The sequence below is a fragment of the Elephantulus edwardii genome, unplaced genomic scaffold (assembly GCF_000299155.1).
Source record: "Elephantulus edwardii isolate Elephantulus edwardi_28Jun2011 unplaced genomic scaffold, EleEdw1.0 scaffold00024, whole genome shotgun sequence".
NCBI lineage: Eukaryota > Metazoa > Chordata > Mammalia > Macroscelidea > Macroscelididae > Elephantulus > Elephantulus edwardii.
The window spans coordinates 20,642,973-20,661,769 of NW_006399774.1; the positions used below are offsets into that span (position 1 = coordinate 20,642,973).

Sequence of the window (18,797 nt, forward strand, 5' to 3'; positions counted from 1 at the left end):
TGAAATCACTTATAAAAGCATGCCATGAGAGTTTAAGATAAATCGTTAAGATAGTTTTATAAACTCAAGCTTAGTTTTCCTAACCAAAATAAAGTATCTGAGTTCCTGTGGGAAAAGTGATATCCAACATTTATTCCACTATTGGGTGCTAGGATTTTGTTCCAGAGGGAGCACATGCACTCGAAGTGCCCCCGCCCTCCGGTATAATCAGGGGAGGGACCCGGAGCATCCACCGTTGCTTTGGGCTGAGGTTTTATTCTCCAGCCCTTCACTCCCGAGTAATCAGCTCAGGCACACCTTGTCAAGAAAGTGTATCGCACATATTAAGGTGCCCGGATTGTCAGGCTCTCCTATTTTGAGAAGTCCGACTGACAGACTTATATGGATATAAAATTATGAGATACATACCCAGGAGGCGCCCAAAACCTATCCAGAAAGGTTAAAGAAGGAGTGAACTCCCAAGCTGTTTCCTCATGATACATACAGTCTTTGTCCAGGCGGACCTCATCTGGCTGGGCTGCATTTTAATGCACTTAGCAGACACTGGGTTTTTCACAATTTGAAGGTTTGGGACAACACTGTGTAGAGCAAAGCTATCTCTGTCAGCACCATTTCCCCCCTGCCCCATGTTCTCACTTTGTGTCTCTGTGTCAAGCAAGTTCTGGTAATTCTTGCAATATTTCAAACTTTTTCATAGGATGATAGCACACTTAATCTACTGCAACCTGGTATAAACATAAAGATTACACGCACTGGTAAACAACAACAACAACAACAAATCACGTGACATGGTTTACTGTGATATTCTATTTACCACTGTGGTCTGGAACTGAGGCCCCTGATTTCTCCAAACTTGCCTGTGATTTAACAAGGGGGTGGGGGGCAGAAGAAGAAAAGTGTGTCCCAGAGTGAGAAAATTTCACCTGAAAAACCAGAGACTTAGACAGAGAGGGGTGGTGAGGGCTGTGGGTGGCTAGGTTCTTGAGACAGAGCAGGGAAACAAGGAGGGACAAGTGAATGAAACAGATAGTAATTAATCACTTAAGGGAGAATAGTGTCGATTGAGTGCTGTGAGCAGAAGCTGTGTGGAAACACATTTAAAAGTAAATAGGAAGTAAGGAAATCAATTTGAAAGAAGGAATTGAAAGTCAAGGAGTATAAACTACTTTTAAAGACAAACTTGCGGGTGAAGAAGAAACCAGCAAAGTATAGAAGGGGACTTGGGATACTTTTACTGTGGTTACTGAAGCTGTTAAATGCCTTCGACACAGGACAGCCCATCACAGCAAAGCAAAACGCTGGTGGTTGTGCACCATCCCGTGATCTACCGTCGAATCAGAGAGCTGAGATCCGTAGGATTTCCACGGGCATATTTCAGGAGGAGAGTACCAAGTTATTCTTTCTGGTCTACCGTAGTCTAGAGGCTACCTGGAATCTGTTTAGCATCATAGCAAGCTGAACAGACAGGGGACCCAGAACCAGTCCCTACCCCATGCCATCCTCATGATCTCCTATGTCTTCAAACCCATGTCACAGTCACGATGTCAATCCCTCTTGGGGAGGGCTTTCCTCTCCTTTGCTAAGCCTCTCTATCTTTCCACCATGAAATCTTTTTCCAAACACTGGCCCCTCCCACCATACCTTTTTGAAGTTTTAAAAAGCAAAGGTGAACTTTTTTACATAAGAAGATTCAGAATAGGAAAGAAGTAACAATCCATAAGTAATTTTGTGATAATTAGGTAATCAGTGACTACTGGTGGCCGAGTGGTCAGGCTCAAACAGATTCCATAACAGTATCAAGAAAACAAAAATGCCCACCACCAGGCCATCAACCAATCAAAAGGCATGTTGCATGAGAAAAATCTGCTCTCAAGAACCTCTCCAAAGGGGAAACCAGCAATAATGTCAGTGTAAAGGTTAAGATGCACCTGCTCCAAGTCGTGATCTTTTCAGTTTATTCCTATGTGTCTGAAAGTCAGGTAATGAATACCAATGATAGACGAATCGATGCCACTTGGTTGTGGTTTTGGAGAGAAGTACTGAATGCCCCATGGACTTCTAAAACAGCAAACAGGTGTGTCCTGGACACCGTGCAAGCCAGGTGCTCCTTAGATGTAAGAGTAGTAAAACTTACGCCACATGCTTTGGCTGTCTTTAGTCCGTGATATGTTCAATACTCTTCTCCAGCACCATAACTCAAAGGCATCAATTCTTTTCTGTCATCCTTAGTCATTGTCTAGCTCTCTGATACATAGCATGTAATTGCAAAGACCATGGCCTGGATCAGGTGCACCTTAGCCTCTAGACATCACTGCTCCTTAGCACTCTGGTCTCAGCACTCTGGAAGGTCCCTCACAGCAGACATCCCCAATGCAATTTGTCTTCTGATTTCCTGACTGCTGGTGCCAAAAGAGTTGATTGTGGAGCCAAATAAACTGAAATTTTTAACAACCTCACTCTCTTTTCCATCCATCATGAAGCTGCCAATTGGCCCAGTGGTGAGAATCTTTATCTCCTTGATACTAAGCTTCAATTTATTTTGAAGATTACAGTTTAGTTAGTTTTTTGTTGGTTTTTTTTTTTTTTACTTTCTGCAGCAGGCACTTCAGATCTTCTTCAGTTTTACTACTACTCAATAATTTGTAGGCTTTCCCAGTGCAATACGTCTCCTGATTTCCTGACTGCTGGTACCACAAGTGTTAATTGTGGATTCAAGTAAGTTGAAATTGTTGATAGTTTCTGTTTTCCACCTATCATGATGGTGCCTATCTGTCTAGTGGTAAGAATTTTTGTTTTATTGACATTGAGATGCAATTCATATTGAAGACTGTATTCTTTGATCCTCTGTAACACGAGCCTCAAGTCCTACTCACTTTCAGCAAGCACGGTTGTGTCATCTGCATAATGCAAATTATTGATGAGTCTTCCTCTGATACTGATGCCACGTTCCTCTTCATAGAGTCCAGCTTCTTGAATAGTTTGCTCAGCATATATATTGAATAGGTGTTGGGAGACAATTCAACCCTGACACACTCCCTTCCTAAGTTTAACTATGTTGTATTTCCCCATCTGTTGGCACAACAGCCTCCTGATCTAGGTCTGGGTTTTACATGAGCACAATCAAGTGTTCTGGGACTCCCATTCTTCTCAACGTCAGCCACAACTTGTCATGATCCACACACAGCCGTATGCCTTTGCATAGTCAATAAAGCATAGACATTCTTCTGGTATTCTTTATTTTTAGCCAGGACCCATATAACATCGGCAATAATGTCCCTGGCGCCATGGCCTCTTCTAAATTCTGCTTGAACTTCTGATAGTTCCCTATCTATGTACTGTGGGAATATTTTATACTAGTTTATTTACCAAACTCAAATACATTATTTTTGAGAACAGATTCTTCCAATTTCCCTCACTCCCCCATCCATCAAATTGTACAACTCCATGATTAATACCCTTGTCCCCTGTACATCCTCATCCCTCTGCTTCCCCCTCCACACCCAGTTTTTTAATAACCTTCAATAGTACTTTGCTTGCATGTGATATTAATGATATTATTTGATAGTTTCCACATTCTGTTGGATCACCCCTCGTGGGAATGAGAACCAATATGGACCTCTTTCAATCCATTGGCCAGGCAGCCGTCCTCCAAATCTCCTGGCATAGGCTGGTGAGCACAGCCAAGGCTGCATCTGTTAATTCCAGCAAGTCTGTTGTTATCATATTGATTCCATCTTTTTTGCCAGTGCCTTCAATGCAGCTTCCTTTTCCTCCTTCGTTACCCTTGGCTCCTGCTCACATGGTCCTTTTTCCTGAAATGGTTCAGGGTTAATCAGTTCTTTTGAGTATAGTGATTCTGTAGTGATTCTACTGCGATGCCCATTTTCTCATTCCATTACTGATGTGCAAGTTCAACTTGAGGCAAAAATGAAATTAAAATAAGTCCGTGAGAACCAAGACATGACCTTGAATCTACTCCATTTGAATTTCAAGATCATCTTAATAATAGGTTTGAAGCATTGAACAGCAGTGAGTGAAGACCAGATGAGCCATGCGATGATGTCAAGGACGTCATCCATGGAGAAAGCAAAAGGTCATTACAGAAAGAGAGGGAAAAGAAAAAACTGAAGTGGATGTCAGAGACTCTACATATTGCACTAGAGCGTTGAAGAGACAATCTGAAAGCCAAATTTAATCTTTAAGTTGCAGTACTGAAAGATGGTATTGGTGATACATTGAGTGACTCAGAAAGCACCAGAAGATGACGGAGGGAATACACAGAATCATAGTCCACTAGACGGTAGCGGACAACACTCACCTGCAGCTGCCTCTGGATTGGTGCGGACGTGATTTCACAGGCCACAGGACTGAAATGTGCTCCATGGGATCCCCAATCCTGTGAGCTGGCGGGAGCAGACAGCAGGCTTCCTTATGAGGGACCCCATGTCCCAGATGTGAGCGCTCAGCCCCGCTTGGATTTCACGGAGTCCTCGTGTGAAGCTGCGCCACCGCCCTTCCAGAACTTTTCCTGTAGAGAGGAGCCCTTACAATTTGCAAAAGCTCCGGAGGACTCACACCAGATACAGAGAGCACATCGCAGAGAGACTTAACCCACGTTCAAAACATCACTGATTTTCACAACATCATTGATTTTCATGTACAGCGGCATTTTTTTAGCTAGCTGCCATGATTAAATCTCTGAATGAATCCTAACCCGAGGAAGAGTGAACCCACCTTAATGAACTACAAGGAACTCACCTCCCTGACAATGTCCTCCTGTCCCTGAGAGCACAGACATCCCTTTCTCCTTCCCTGACATCCAATCTAAGACTCTAGACTATGCTTCAATTCCTGTAGGTGTGCTTCTCCATTGTTCCCAGTTGTTCTAAACTAAACTAAAACCCCACACTCACTTCCTCTGACTCTGTTTCTGCTCACAGTGCATCTCCACCAGGTTTCCAAGGCAAGAAATTGGAGGAGGAGGAGATAAGGGAGGAGATTGTCCATCTTCATCCTTCAGACATCCTAGTAGATTCGAACTATCAACCTTTGTTTAGAGGCCTGATATGTTACCATCCAGGCTTCTTAATTTACATGTTGTTTTGTGTGTCATCAAGTCAAAACACACTCATATCCAATGGGTTTTCCAAGGCTGTGAATTCCATGGGACGAAATTGTCCATTTATCCTCACAGTTCAGCTGGTGGATTTGATAATCAGTTCAAGTGGCACCGTCCATAGGGCGCTTTGTTACCAAATGAATGGCCCAGCCTCTTTGATGGTTTAAATCCATTGTTGTTCTGAGGGGGGAAGATGGGTAGTTTCCTCCTTGCAATTTACAGCTTCGAAAGCTTGATAGAAGGTCAGCTCCGAGGGAGGAGCTTGGTACATGAAATGGCCTCAGTTGGGTCACTAAATTGTAATTGAATGGTGGTGTCAGATGCCATTGACTAAAACTCATAGCAACTCTATGAACAACAGACCTGAACCTTGCCTTGTACTTATATCTAAATGTACTAAATGTACTTATATCTAAATGTATTATCAAATTAGTATTTGCCTAGTAATAAGAAGCTGTGCTGCAATTCCAGAGTACATAGTTTGAATCCACCCACTGCTATGAGGGAGAAAGATGGGCAATCTCCTCCTGTTCAATTTACTGCCTCTGAAAACCTTCCGGAGGGTCAGCTGTGAGTCAGTTCTGACTTAGTGGCACATAAAAATATCACAACAACAAAGCAAGTAGGTTAGGAGCCAACAAAAGCTATATTAGCAAATGAAAACCAACTCCATTGCAATTCTAACTCATGAAGATCACCTCTGTTACAGAGTGGAGCACGTGCACCTGGTGTCCATGTCTGTCACCTTTACAGAAACAGGTAAGCACAGCTGAGGGCTTGAACTGCTGACCTCTAAGGGAGTGGCTGTGTGTGAACCACGTGTGCCCACTGACCCTCACGACAGCAGAATTGTAGGGACCCGCATGGCACACTTGCACAGGAGTCAGGCTCAGCTTCTTTGCATCATGTCAGCTGCTTCATGTGCTTGTGAAAGCTGGACAAATAAGAAAGAATAACAGAAAAGAACTGATGCCTCCAAAGCGAGGTGTTGGCAAAGCATACTGGACATCCCGGGACTTCCGGAGAACCAGCTGGCCTGAGTCGGACGAGATGCAGCCAGAGTGCAGGGATGGCGTGACTTCATCTCACGAGTTAGAGGCTTATTGCCAGGAGGAGCCATTCCTTGGCAAAGGGCATCCTTCCTGGAAAGGTGGAGGGTCAGCTGAGGAGAGGAAGACCACTGACAGGATGGATGTGCGCAGTGGGGTGGCTGCAACAGTGGGTTTAATGAAGGCCCAGGCAGTGAGGACGGCACAGCACAGGACAGGACAGGACAGGGTTTCCTTCTGCTCCACCTGCAGCTGTCGCGACGGCATCTAACAGAGCAACTAAGTTATTTCAAACAAAGAAATACAGTACTTTTCCCCCAAGGAAAATGTATGTAAAGAAAGCAAAAAACACTGCAAGAGCAAGGAGACAGAAGAGAAGCTGCTCATATGTGCTGCCATATTTATTTCCATATTTTAAGCAGGATACAAACAACACATTACTTTACCAGGGATCAAATATAAGAAAATTAAACATATCTTCATTAATTTACATGCCTACAAACAAATTGTTATGAACACACATTTCCTGAATCTTCTTCAGTTATGTTTCCAGTTACTGGTGAACCATTCTTTGTTTCTTCTAAAGTCATGAATTCATTAATAAATTTCCAAAGGTCCCTGAAATAGAACAAAGAAATATAATAAATTAGGGAAACATTACATAAAGTATAAATAAAAATTTCAAAGCAAATATTTGTTGTTGTTATTGTTAGGTGCATCAAATTGCGTGCAACTCATAGCGACCCTGTGTAGAGCACATCTGAATCCTGCCCCGTCCTGAGTCAGTCTCACTAATTTCAAGAAACTAACCCCCGTTGCCTCAGTTACTATATCGATCCATCTCATGCGGGGTCTTCCTCTCCTGCACTGTCCCTCCACCTTTCCGAGCATGATGTCCTTCTCCAAGGACCAGGTCTCTCCTGGCTACGTGCCCAAATTATGTGAGATGGAGCTTCAAAATCCCAGCCTTCAAGAAGAAACTTGGTTTCACCCTCTCAAACACAGACCTATTTGTTTTCTTGGCAGTCCATGGTATGTTCAAGACTCTTCTCCAGCACCACAACTCAAAAGCATCAATTCTTCCATCATCCTTAGTCATTGTTCAGCTCTATGAAGCATAAAAAGTAACTGCAAAGACAATGGCCTGGGCCAGACACACCTTAGTCTCTAGACTGACATCATTGCTTCTCAGCTCTCTGGAGAGGTCCCTGACAGCATGGTTTCCCAATGCATTTCATCTTTTGATTTCCTGACTGCTGGTGTTAAGAGTGTTGCTGGGGAGCTGAGCAAGCTGTAATTCGTGACAACCTCGGTCTCTTCTCTATTTATTATGGTGCTGCTAATTGATGAGAATCTTTGTCTTCTTGATGTCAAGCTTCAATCCATATTGAAGACTAGAGTCCTTGACCTTCTGCAGCAAGTGTTTCAGATTTTCTTCACTTTGAGCAAGCAAGGTTGTTGAATCTGCATAACATAAGTTGTTGATGAGTCTTACTCCAATCCTGATGCCACATTCCTCCTTATAAAGACCTGCTTCTTGAATGATCTATTCTGCATACAGATTGAAGAGTTATGGAGACAAGATGCATCCCTGATGCACTCCTTTCCTTATTTTGAACCATGCAGTGTTTCTCTGCTCTGTTTTGAGGACTGCTTCCTGGTCCAAGTATAAATTTCGTACAAGCACAATCAAGTGTTCTTGGATTCCCATTTTCCTCAAGGTTAGTCACAATTTATTGTGGTCCATAGTCAATGAAACACAGACATTCTTCTGGTGCTCTCAGCTTTCTGACAAGATCCATCTTTTGTGATTTGTTGTTATGTGCCGATGAGTCAATAGCAACTCATAGTGACCCTATGTATAAGAGCCCTAAACCCTGTTCTAGCCTGTGCCAGCTTGTCTCTGACATACTTATCCCCTCCCCATTACTCCAGTCACAGAATCGATCCATCTCATAGAGGTAAAGCTCTACTCAGTGACTCCATGTGGTAAAACACAAGTCAGTGACTCCATGTGGTAAAGTACTACTAAGTGATTCCATGTGGTAAAACGCTAGTCAGTGACTCCATGTGGTAAAACGCTAGTCAGTGACTCCATGTGGTAAAACACTAGTCAGTGACTCCATGTGGTAAAACACAACTGCTCCAAGTAGAATCGTCCCACAGTCTCTACAGGCGTGATTGCTATGTCTTTCTCCCCAAAGCAGCTGGATGAGTTTAACTGTGAGCCTTTTCCTTGGTAGGCAAGCTCTTAACCACTGCAATAATATCACAAAGCATTTCATTCTATGAAAACAAACCCCAACTCCACTGACCCACAGCATAGTTAAACATGCAGCAGAGTCTCCCTCCACGTCCCACAGTCCCCAGGGCACTTCCAGACTCTAGAATGGGCCCTAATGACTCTCCTTCCCATCTGTGTCCCTTTACCAATGGAATGCCCATTGCAGAGATGCATATAACAACAGTGGACACCAGTCATGTCACCCCCCAGAAAATGCAGCTTGTCTCTCTGTCATCACATGGACTAAGCATTGCCTCACTAACCTAGGTTTGTAGTTTTCAGATGACACAACCTGCTTGCTGAAATTGAGGAGGACCTGAAGCACTTGCTGCACAAGGTCAAGGACTGTACTTTTCAATATGGATGGGAGCTCAACATCAAGAAGACGAAGATTCTCACCACTGGGCTAATTGGCAGCATCATGAGAGATGGAAAGGAGATTGAGATTGCTAACAAGTATAGCTTACCAGGTTCCACAATCAACACTCTTGGACCCAGCCATCAAGAAATCAAAAGACTAATTATACTGGGAAAATTTGCTGTCAGGGACCTCTCCAGAGTACTGAGAAGCAACAATATCAGTCTAGAGACTAAGGTGCACCTGATCCATTCCATGGTCTACACTATGCATCAGAGGGCTGGACAATGACAAAGGATGACAGAAGAAGAGTTGATGCCTTTGAGTTGTAATGCTGGAGAAAAGTCTCAAACATACCATGGACTGCCAAGAATACAAATATGTCTGTACTGGAGAGGGTGAATCCAAGTTTCTCCTTGGAGTCCAGAATTTTGAAGCTCTGTCTCACATGTATTGGTCACGTGCCCAGGAAGGACCAGTCCTTGGAGAAGAACATGATGTGCAGAAGTGTAGGAGGGACAGTGCAGAAGAGGAAGGCCCCAGATGAGCTGGATTGATACAGTAACTAGGGCAATCAGGGTAGGCATGTCAGAGTCAGTGAGGGTAGGGTTCAGAGCTGTTGTACATATGGTTGCTATGTGTTTCAGAAGACTCAACAGCATATAACAACAACCCCCAAAAGATATGCTGGAGTCATAACCCCCAGACCTGTGACTACAACCTGCTAGCTTAAAGGTTGGCAGTTCTTATTCACAGGAGAAAAATGAGGCCTTGAAAACTAATGAACGAAGACCCAATGAGCTATGGGAGGATATCAAGGATGTCATCTATGAAAAATACAAAAGGCCATTACAAATAAGGAAGAAAATAAAAAGACCAAAATGGATGTCAGAAGAGACTCTGAATATTATGCTAGAGCGCCAAAAAGCTATAGCAAAGGGAATAAATCAAAAGTTAAGGAACTGAATAGAAAATTTCAAAGAGTAGCATTCTGAGAAGAATGGGAATCCCAGAACATTTAATTGTGCTAATACGAAACCTATACTTGGACCAAGAGGCAGTAGTCAGAACAGAGCAGGGTAACACTGCATGGCTCAAAATTGGGAAGGGTGTATGCCAGGGATGCATCCTGTCTCCATACCTTTTCAACATGTATGCAGAGCAGATTATCCGAGAGGCTGGGCTCTATGAGGAGAATTGTGGCATCAGGATTGGTGGAAGATCTATCAACCATCTGCGTTATGCAGATGACACAACCTTGCTTCCTGAAATTGAGGAGGACCTCATGCACTTGCTGCGACGGGTCAAGGACTGCAGCCTTCAGTATGGACTAAGGCTCAATGTCAAAAAGACAAAGATTCTCACCACTGGACCAATTGGCAGCATCAGGATGGATGACGAAGAGATTGAGATTGTTCACAGCTTCAGTTTGCTCGGCTCCACAGTCAACACTCTTGGTACCAGCAGTCAGGAAATCAAAAAGCGTATCGCGATGGGAAAGTCTGTTGTTAGGGACCTCTCTAAGGTACTCAGGAGCAACAGTGTCTCTCTGGAGACTAAGGTGCGCCTGATACAGGCCATGGTATTTGCAATCGCTTGTTATGCATCAGAGAGTTGGACAATGACTAGGGAGGACAGAAGGAGAGTGGATGCTTTAGAGCTGTGGTACTGGAGAAGGGTACTGAATTTACCCTGGACTGCCAGGAAAACAAACAGATCCATCTTGGAGAGGATTAAACCAAGCTGCTCCTTGGAGGCAAGGATTCTGGGGCTTCGTCTGACATACTTTGGACATGTTGCCAGGAGGGACGGGTCCTTGGAGAGGGACATCATGCTTGGGAGGGTGGAGGGACAGCGCAGGAGGGGAAGACCCTCTCTGAGAGGGATTGATTCGGTGACTGGGGTAATCGGGGTGGGTGTGTCAGAGGCGGTGCAGTTGGTGCAGGATAGAGCAGGGTTTAGGGCTGTTGTGCATAGGGTCGCTATGAGTCGGAAACGACTTGACGACACATAACAACAACAACAACAGCATGGGAAGACAAAGCAAAGTATTAAAGTTAAGTGTGCAAAGAACTGGAGTCTGAAAATAAAAAGAGCTGAATTTGCTTGGCATTTCTTAAGCTCAAGGAACTAAAAAACAAATACAAGCCTCACGTTTCAATGCTTAAGGATGCAGTGGGCAGAATACTGAATGATCCAAGAAGCTTTTATAGAAGATAGGAGTATACAGAGTCACTAGGAATATATACCAAGGTACTTAAAAATGAGACACAAATAGAGATTTGTACACCAATGTTAATAGGAGCATTATTTACCATTACAAGAACATGGAAAAGCTCAAATGTACAACCAAACAGATTGAGAAATTTTGGTATATTCACACAATGGAATACTATGCAGCACTCAGGAGCAGTGAATTTGAAAAAATACTGTGTAACATGGGAGAGACTAGAGAGCATTTTGCTGAGTGAACTCACTCAGGGTCATAAAGGCAAATACTGTATAAAGTCATTATTGTAAAAATAGAAGGATAACCAGTAAGAAGTGTGTGGATATCCAAAGAGGGAGGGGAAGCGTGCAGGGTAGCTGAGGGCATGTGTAGGATATTACAGAGCCACATGGTTTGGTGGGGGCAGGGGGGGGGAGTGAAGGAATCTGGAAAGATCCAGTGGGGATCTGAAAAGACAGACTACTAGTAGACATTGATCAGTGGTGATTAATTTTGTAGGGCACATGCATGGGAATGATCATATGAAACACAATGTGAACAGAAAAGCCCAAAAGTCCTCAGCACTGGACAATTTTAGTAGGCAGAAGAACAATTGCACCTATCAACAATTTCATCTTACTTGGATCCACAATGAACTTTTGTTACCAACAGTTAGAAAAAGTTAGAAGTTACATTGGGCAAACCTACAGTCAGAAACCTCTCCTACTCTTACTGAAGAACAAAGATGCCAGTTTAAAGGTTAAAATGTACCTGAATCAGGCCATGTCCCTTTCAAACATTTGCTATGCATCTGAGAGTGAGACAATGAACAACGATGATAGAAGACTTGATGCCTTTAAATTGTGATTTTAGATGAGAGTGCTCAATGTCCCTCACTGTACCTATAGGGATTGGCTGACACTGAAAAAATTCCAGGAGGCACCATATAAAAGGAACCAATGGTGATGAAAGAAGTTCGGGCTGCACTGAAGGCATTGGCAAAAAATAAGTTCCCAGGAACTGATGGAACATCAAATTGACGTGTTTCAAATAACAGATGCTGCCCTGGACATGCTTACCAGTCTATGACAGGAAATTCAGAGGACAGCTGCTTGCTGATTGACTGGAAGAGATCCTTATTCGTTCCCATTCCCAAGGAAGGTGATCCAACAGAATGTGGAAACTCTTCAACAATATCATGAATATCACATAAAAACATAATATTGCTGAAGATCATTGGAAAACCCAGACAGAACAGTACAGTAACAGAGAATCGCTAGAAATTCAAGTGGGGTTTAGACAAGGTTGTGGCAGCAGGAACACCTTTGCTGATGTCAAATGGCTGAAAACAGAGAAATACAAAAAGAATGTCTATCTGTGTTTTATGACTAAGCAAAGGCATTTGACTGTGTAGATCACAAAAATCTATGGCTAACATTGGGGAAAATGGGCATCCCAGAACACTTAAGTATGCTCATGTTGTTGTTGTTGAGTATCCCAGAACACCTAATTGTGCACATATGAAACCTGTATCTATACCAAAATGCTATTTAAAATATAAAAAGGTGTGTAGCAGGCCTGTATCCTTTCTCCATATTTTCAATCTATACTCTGAGCAGATCATTTGAGAAGCTGGACTCTATGAAGACAAATATAGTATCAGGATCGGAGGAAGTCTCATCAACAATCTGCATTATGCAAATGACACAATCTTGCTTGCTGAAAGTGTGGACTTGAAACTACAGAAGATGATAGCCTTCTATATGGATTGCATCTGAGCATGGGAATAAAAAACCAAACCCCAACAAAGAGTGTATATAAATCAAATACAATTTTAAAAATTAAATTTACTACTAGACCAATGTTTAGAATTTCTTCGGACATCCATTTCAATTTTTTCTTTCTCCTCTGTTTTTGTAATGAATTTTTGCTTTCTTCTTGGATGATATCTTTGATGTCATCCCACAACTCATCTGGTCTTAGATCACTGGTGTTCAACGCCTCAAACCGATTCCTAAAATGATTCTGAAATTCAGGTGGAATTGATGCTATTGGTATCTTGCTTCCTGTGGACTTATTTTCTTTCATTTTCTTTACCCTCAATTAGAACTTGCCTTATCTTAATTTTCCTCAGCCTCAATTTGAGCTTGCACGTGAGTAATTGATGGTGTGATCCACAGTCTGCCCCTGGCCTAGTTTTGCCCGCTGATATTGAGCTTCTCCAACAATTTCTTCCACAAATGTAGGCAATCTGATAACTATGCAGCCCATCAGGTGAGATCCATGTGTAAACTCATCATTTGTGTAAAACAAAAAAGCATTTGTAATGTATAAATCATTGCAAATATAAAGAATGAGAAGAGCACTGAACATCCTATGGACTGTCGAAAGAGCAAACAGATATGGTTTGGTGGGGCCACCCAGCGTGCTCTTTGGAGGCAAGAATGATGAGGTTTCACCTCACATACCTTGGGCATGTTGCTAGGACGGGTTATTCCTTGGACAGGAACAATGTGCTTTCAAGGGTAGAGAGTTGGCAAAGGAGAGGAAGACCTTTGACCAGGTAGACTGACTGCTGCAATGGGTTTTTATGTGCCAGGAAATGTGAGGATGGCACAGGATAGAACAGGGTTCAGATCTTTAGTTCATAGGCTTGCTATGAGTCATACTTGACTTGTTGGCACCTAAAAAACAACTGGACCAATAGAAATGTCATGATGGATAGAGAAAAGATGGAAACTGTCAACAATTTCATCTCACTTGGATTCACAATCAACACCCTTGGTACCAGTAGTCACGAGATTAGATGTATTGCACTGGGCAAGTCCACTGTCAAAGGCCTCTCCAAAATACTGAAGAGCAGTGACATTAATTTGAAGACTAAGGTGCGTCTAATTCAGGTCATAGTCTTTTCAAGCCTCTGAGAGCTGGACAATGATAAAAGATGATAGAATAAGAATTCATACCTTTGAGCTGTGGTGTAGGAGAAGAGCACTAAATATCCTATAGACTCCAGAGAACAGACAGACTTGGGAAAAGTGTAACCAGAGTGCTCCTTGGGGGTAGGGAGAGGGAAGCTTCGTCTCATCATACTCTGTGCATGTGGAACAGAAAGGCTGATCCTTTGGAAGAGAGACATTATATTTGGAAAGGTGGAAGGTCAGTGAAAGAGGGGAAGACACCCCCCCACACACACAGTGAAATCGATTGACACAAGTGACTGCAGCAGCAGATTCAAGTGTGTCAGAGATTGTGAAGATGGCCCAGGATAGGACAGGGCTCAGATCTGTTGTTCACGGGGTTGCTATGAGTCATACTTGACTCAATGGCACTTAACAACAACAACAACACTGAATATCCCATCAACTGTCAAGAGGACAAGTAGGTATGTCTTGAAGAAAGTGTTGCTGGAGTGCTCCTTGGAGGAAAGGATTGCAAAGCTTCATCTCACACACTTTGGGTATGTTGCTAAGAAGGGGTATTCCTTGGAAAGGGACATTATGCTTGGAAAGGTTGAGGGTTAGCAAAACCCAGGAAGAACCTTAATAAGATCTACTGACACTGACTGTAACCATAGGCGTGAGAGATGAGGATGGCACAGGATAGGGCAGAGTTCAAATCTGCTATCCATGGGATCACTATGCGTTCTACTCCACTCGACAGCACCTAACAACGACATGGGCTGAATTGTGTCCCCCCAAATATATGTGTGGTCATAGCCCTTGTACCTGTGAAATGAGGTTATTTTGTTAAACATCGTCTTTTATTTAAGATCATTTAAGTCATATTAGAGCAAGGTGGATACTGCTCTTCTGTGACTGGTGTCCTGTTAAAGTAAAGCCACAGAGACACCAACCGAGCATTGTCATGGAGCCAATTCCCACACACAGTGAGACTACAGGATCGAAACGATGGCCTTTAAGTTTCCAAGGCTGCAAATCTTCCTGAGAGCACAAGAGCACATATTTCTCCCATCAAGCAGCTGGTGTGTTCGAACTGTTTACCTTTTCATTAACAGTTCAGCCTTTAATCACCACACCACCACAGGTAGAGAATACAGTCATGTAAACTGAATTCTCAAAGCCAAGGAGTATCAAAAAGCTAGATGAGATCAGGAAGGGTCTTCTGTTGGGGCAGAGAGACCACGGGTCTAAGGTTTCCTCTTGGATTTCTATCCTTCAGAACCACAGTCAGTAATTTCTGTTCTTTAAAGGCACCACTTTGTCATGTTTCGTTACAGTAGGGAGCAAAGACACTGCTCCAGCTGAACTTGGCTTCAATCCTCCTACTTTTTCTAAAGAATTTGTTTCATTGTTGCTAACTACTGCCAGCACGTTGAGGGCTAAGCCTTGGACTAAGCATTAATAAGAACAGGAAAAGATGTGGCACATACAGTAGCATTTTCTGTTACCATTCTGGACTAATAAGGGGACCAGTTAACTTTGCATGAGTGGCTTTGAGAGTAACTGATACTGAGATCTCCAATGACAGAAACAATCCTTACTGCCGCTCCATCTTGCTCAGCTTGCTGTTCTCCACGCTTTGCTTCACGGTTTTTTCAATGGCCTGCCACAAATGACAAAGCACTCGGTCATGTACAGCCTGGTCAAAAGCACAGTAAAGCACATTCTGTAAACTGGACAATATGAGAGGTGCACTTTAGGATAGAAGCAGAATTTGTTGAATAAATACTATGTATTACATTATTATTATTACATATTATATATCAGAACAACTAGCAGTTGGTGTGTTTCGAAGAGGTCTCCTGAACATCATGGAAGGAGCAAGTGAGAGGAGCAAGTTTATCCTGTTCTTTGCTGCCTGATCATTCAACTGTTGTTAGTTGCCGAGTCAACTATAACCCACAGTGACTTTCTAAACAACAGATCAGAACCCGGCCCTCCTCAGAGCCAAGCTCACAATCTTCATCGTGCTAGTCCATTTTTCAGTCACTGTCTCGCTCCACCTCGTTGAAGGTCTTCCTCTCTTTCTCTGACCCTCCACTTTTCCCAGTATGATGTCTTTTTCCAAGGACTGTCGCATCTTGAAAACATGCTCAAAGTATGAGACAATGTTTCACTGTCCTGACCTCTAAAGTTGTACTCTACCCAGCTGCACTTTCTTAAAGTCAGATTTGTTGGGTTTTTTTACTAATCCTTGGTATGACTCAGTATTATACAATTACTTGTAATGTGCATAGTATACAGAAATTTTAAATTCTGGTTAGCATATTCAGCAACTTAGAATGTTTACATTTTATTATTATTATATTTGTTTAAATGTATTCAGTAATACGCTAATGGCTGCATCACAAGCTACCCTTGTCATTGCAGAAAATCATCATTTAAATAAACAACATATATATTCTGATTTATTTAATGACACAGAAGAAACATACTCGAGAGGAAATGTGTGTAGTAATATACAAAGATTCACAGAAAACTTACATTTATTTTCTTCTTTAAAATTCTATTTGATGTTTCCAATCTTGTAGCTTCTGTCTGAAGGGAAATGGTTTTAAGAGCCGTAAGTTTCATAAGAACACTTGTTAACTATTTTCCCTATTTATGGCATATAAAATATTATGTGATTGGTGCAATGAAGGAGAATGCTGGGGAAGAATATCTGCAACCATCTAAGTTTAAAGAGAATATTGACTTATCATTCATTAACTCCATAACTAGAGTTTACTTTGATTAAGATTCTGCACAAGTAAAAAGAAAGTATTGGCATTTTAAAAGCAAGCATTACAGTATTTCAAATACATAAATTATAATTCACATTATGTAGTATACCAAGAAAATAATTAGCAAAATTTGTTAAATTAAAAACATTTAATGTAGTAAACTCTCCCTTTCAATGTCAATAACTGATTCTTTTCTTTCAGCATGTTGTTGTTTTTGTTATGTGCCGTTGAGTCGCTTGCGACTCATAGCGACCCTATGTACAACAGCCCTTAAACCCTGCTCTATCGTGTGCCAATCGCACTGCCTCTGACACACCCATCCCAATTACCCCAGTCACTGCATCAATCCACCTCACAGAGGGTCTTCCCCTCCTGCGCTGTCCCTCCACCCTCCCAAGCATGATGTCCCTCTCCAAGGACCTGACCTTCCTTACAACATGTCCAAAGTATGTCAGACGAAGCCCCAGAATCCTTGCCTCCAAGGAGCAACCTGGTTTAACCCTCTCTAGGATGAATCTGTTTTCTTGGCAGCCATGGTACATTCCATACTCTTCTCCAGCACCACAGCTCAAAGGCATCAATTCTCCTTCTATCCTCCTTGGTCATTGTCCAACTCTCTGATGCATAACAAGGGATTGCAAAGACCATAACCTGTATCTGACGCACCTTAGTCTCCAGAGAGACACCATTGCTCTTCAGTACTTTGGAGAGGTCCCTAACAGCAGACTTTCCCATGGCAATACATGTTTTGATTTCCTGGCTACTGGTACCAAGAGTGTTGACCGTGGAGCCAAGCAGACTAAAGTTGTTAATAATCTTAGTATCTTCACCATCCATCCTGATGCTGCCAATTGGTCCAGTGCTGAGAATCTTTGTCTTCTTGACACTGAGCCTCAATGCATGCTGAAGGCTGCAGGCCTTGAGCCTCTGCAGCAAGCTTGACCCTCTGCAGCAAGCATTTCAGATCCTCCTCAGTTTCAGCAAGCAGGGTTGTATCATCTGCATAACGCAGAATGTTACTAGATGTTCCACCAATCCTGACGCCACACTTCTCCTCAAAGAGCCCAGCCTCCCGGATAATCTGCTCTGCATACAGGTTGAAAAGGTATGGAGATAGGACACATTCCTGGAGTACACCCTTCCCAATGTTGAATCATGCAGTGTTCCCATGCTCTGTTCTGACAACTGCCTCTTGGTCCAAGTATAGGTTTCGCATTAGAATGATCAAGAGTTCTGGGATTCCCATTCTTCTCAGAGTCAGCCACAGTTTGTCATGATCCACACAGTCAAATGCCTTTGCATAATCAATGAAACACAGATAGACATTCCTCTGGTATTCTCTGCTTTCAGCCAAGATCCATCTAACATCAGCTACAATATCCCTAGTACCACGACCCCTTCTAAACCCTGGACTTCTGGCAGTTCTCTGCCAATGTGCTGTTCCAGTCATTTTTTTTATAATCTTCAGTAGTCAGACAATTAAGCAAAACAAAATTATGCCTTTAATAGCTCATAATAAAAATTGAAAGAACAGTAAATCATACAAAGAACTTAGACTTGGACCTCAGATTTTCTAGTTCAAAAATGCATCATCTTGAAAAAAATGACATAACCTTTCTGAGCTCTGTTAAATGTGTTCCTGCTACGTGACTGGTAATTTCTGCCTCACAGCAACTCTGCATGCAAGAGGGCGACACCACGAGCCCTGCCCATCCCTACAAAGTCTGCCACTTCTCTTTTAATCTTAGTTGCATTGTGATTTTAATGATAGTTTACAGAAAGGCTGGTTTTCATTCCTTCATTAATGTACATTTTCATCTCTCCCCTTTCTTTTTCCCTCCCTGGGTTCAGTTTGTAATGCACTTCCTGCTCCAAGTTGTTAATTGCATGCATTGTTGTTGTTGTTATGTGCCGTCAAGTCCTTTGTGACTCATAGCGACCCCATGTACAACAGCCCTAAACCCTGCTCTATCCTGTGCCAATCGCATTACCTCTGAACACCCATCCCGATTACCCCAGTCACTGAATCAATCCACCTCATAGAGGGTCTTCCCCTCCTGCACTGTCCCTCTACTCTACCCAGCATGATGTT

The 18,797-nt window shown here is 42.6% G+C and overlaps 1 protein-coding gene across 1 annotated transcript in view; it reads right to left on the reverse strand.

The window, feature by feature from the left end:
- Positions 1-15,519: 15,519 nt before the first annotated feature.
- LOC102863854 (chromosome unknown open reading frame, human C6orf118) overlaps positions 15,520-18,797 on the reverse strand; it is a 33,843-nt gene continuing 30,565 nt past the window's right edge. Inside the window, exon 7 of the mRNA XM_006882826.1 lies at positions 15,520-15,585. Within this exon, the coding sequence (XP_006882888.1) occupies positions 15,520-15,585 (66 nt within the window). The remainder of the gene's footprint in view (positions 15,586-18,797) is intronic.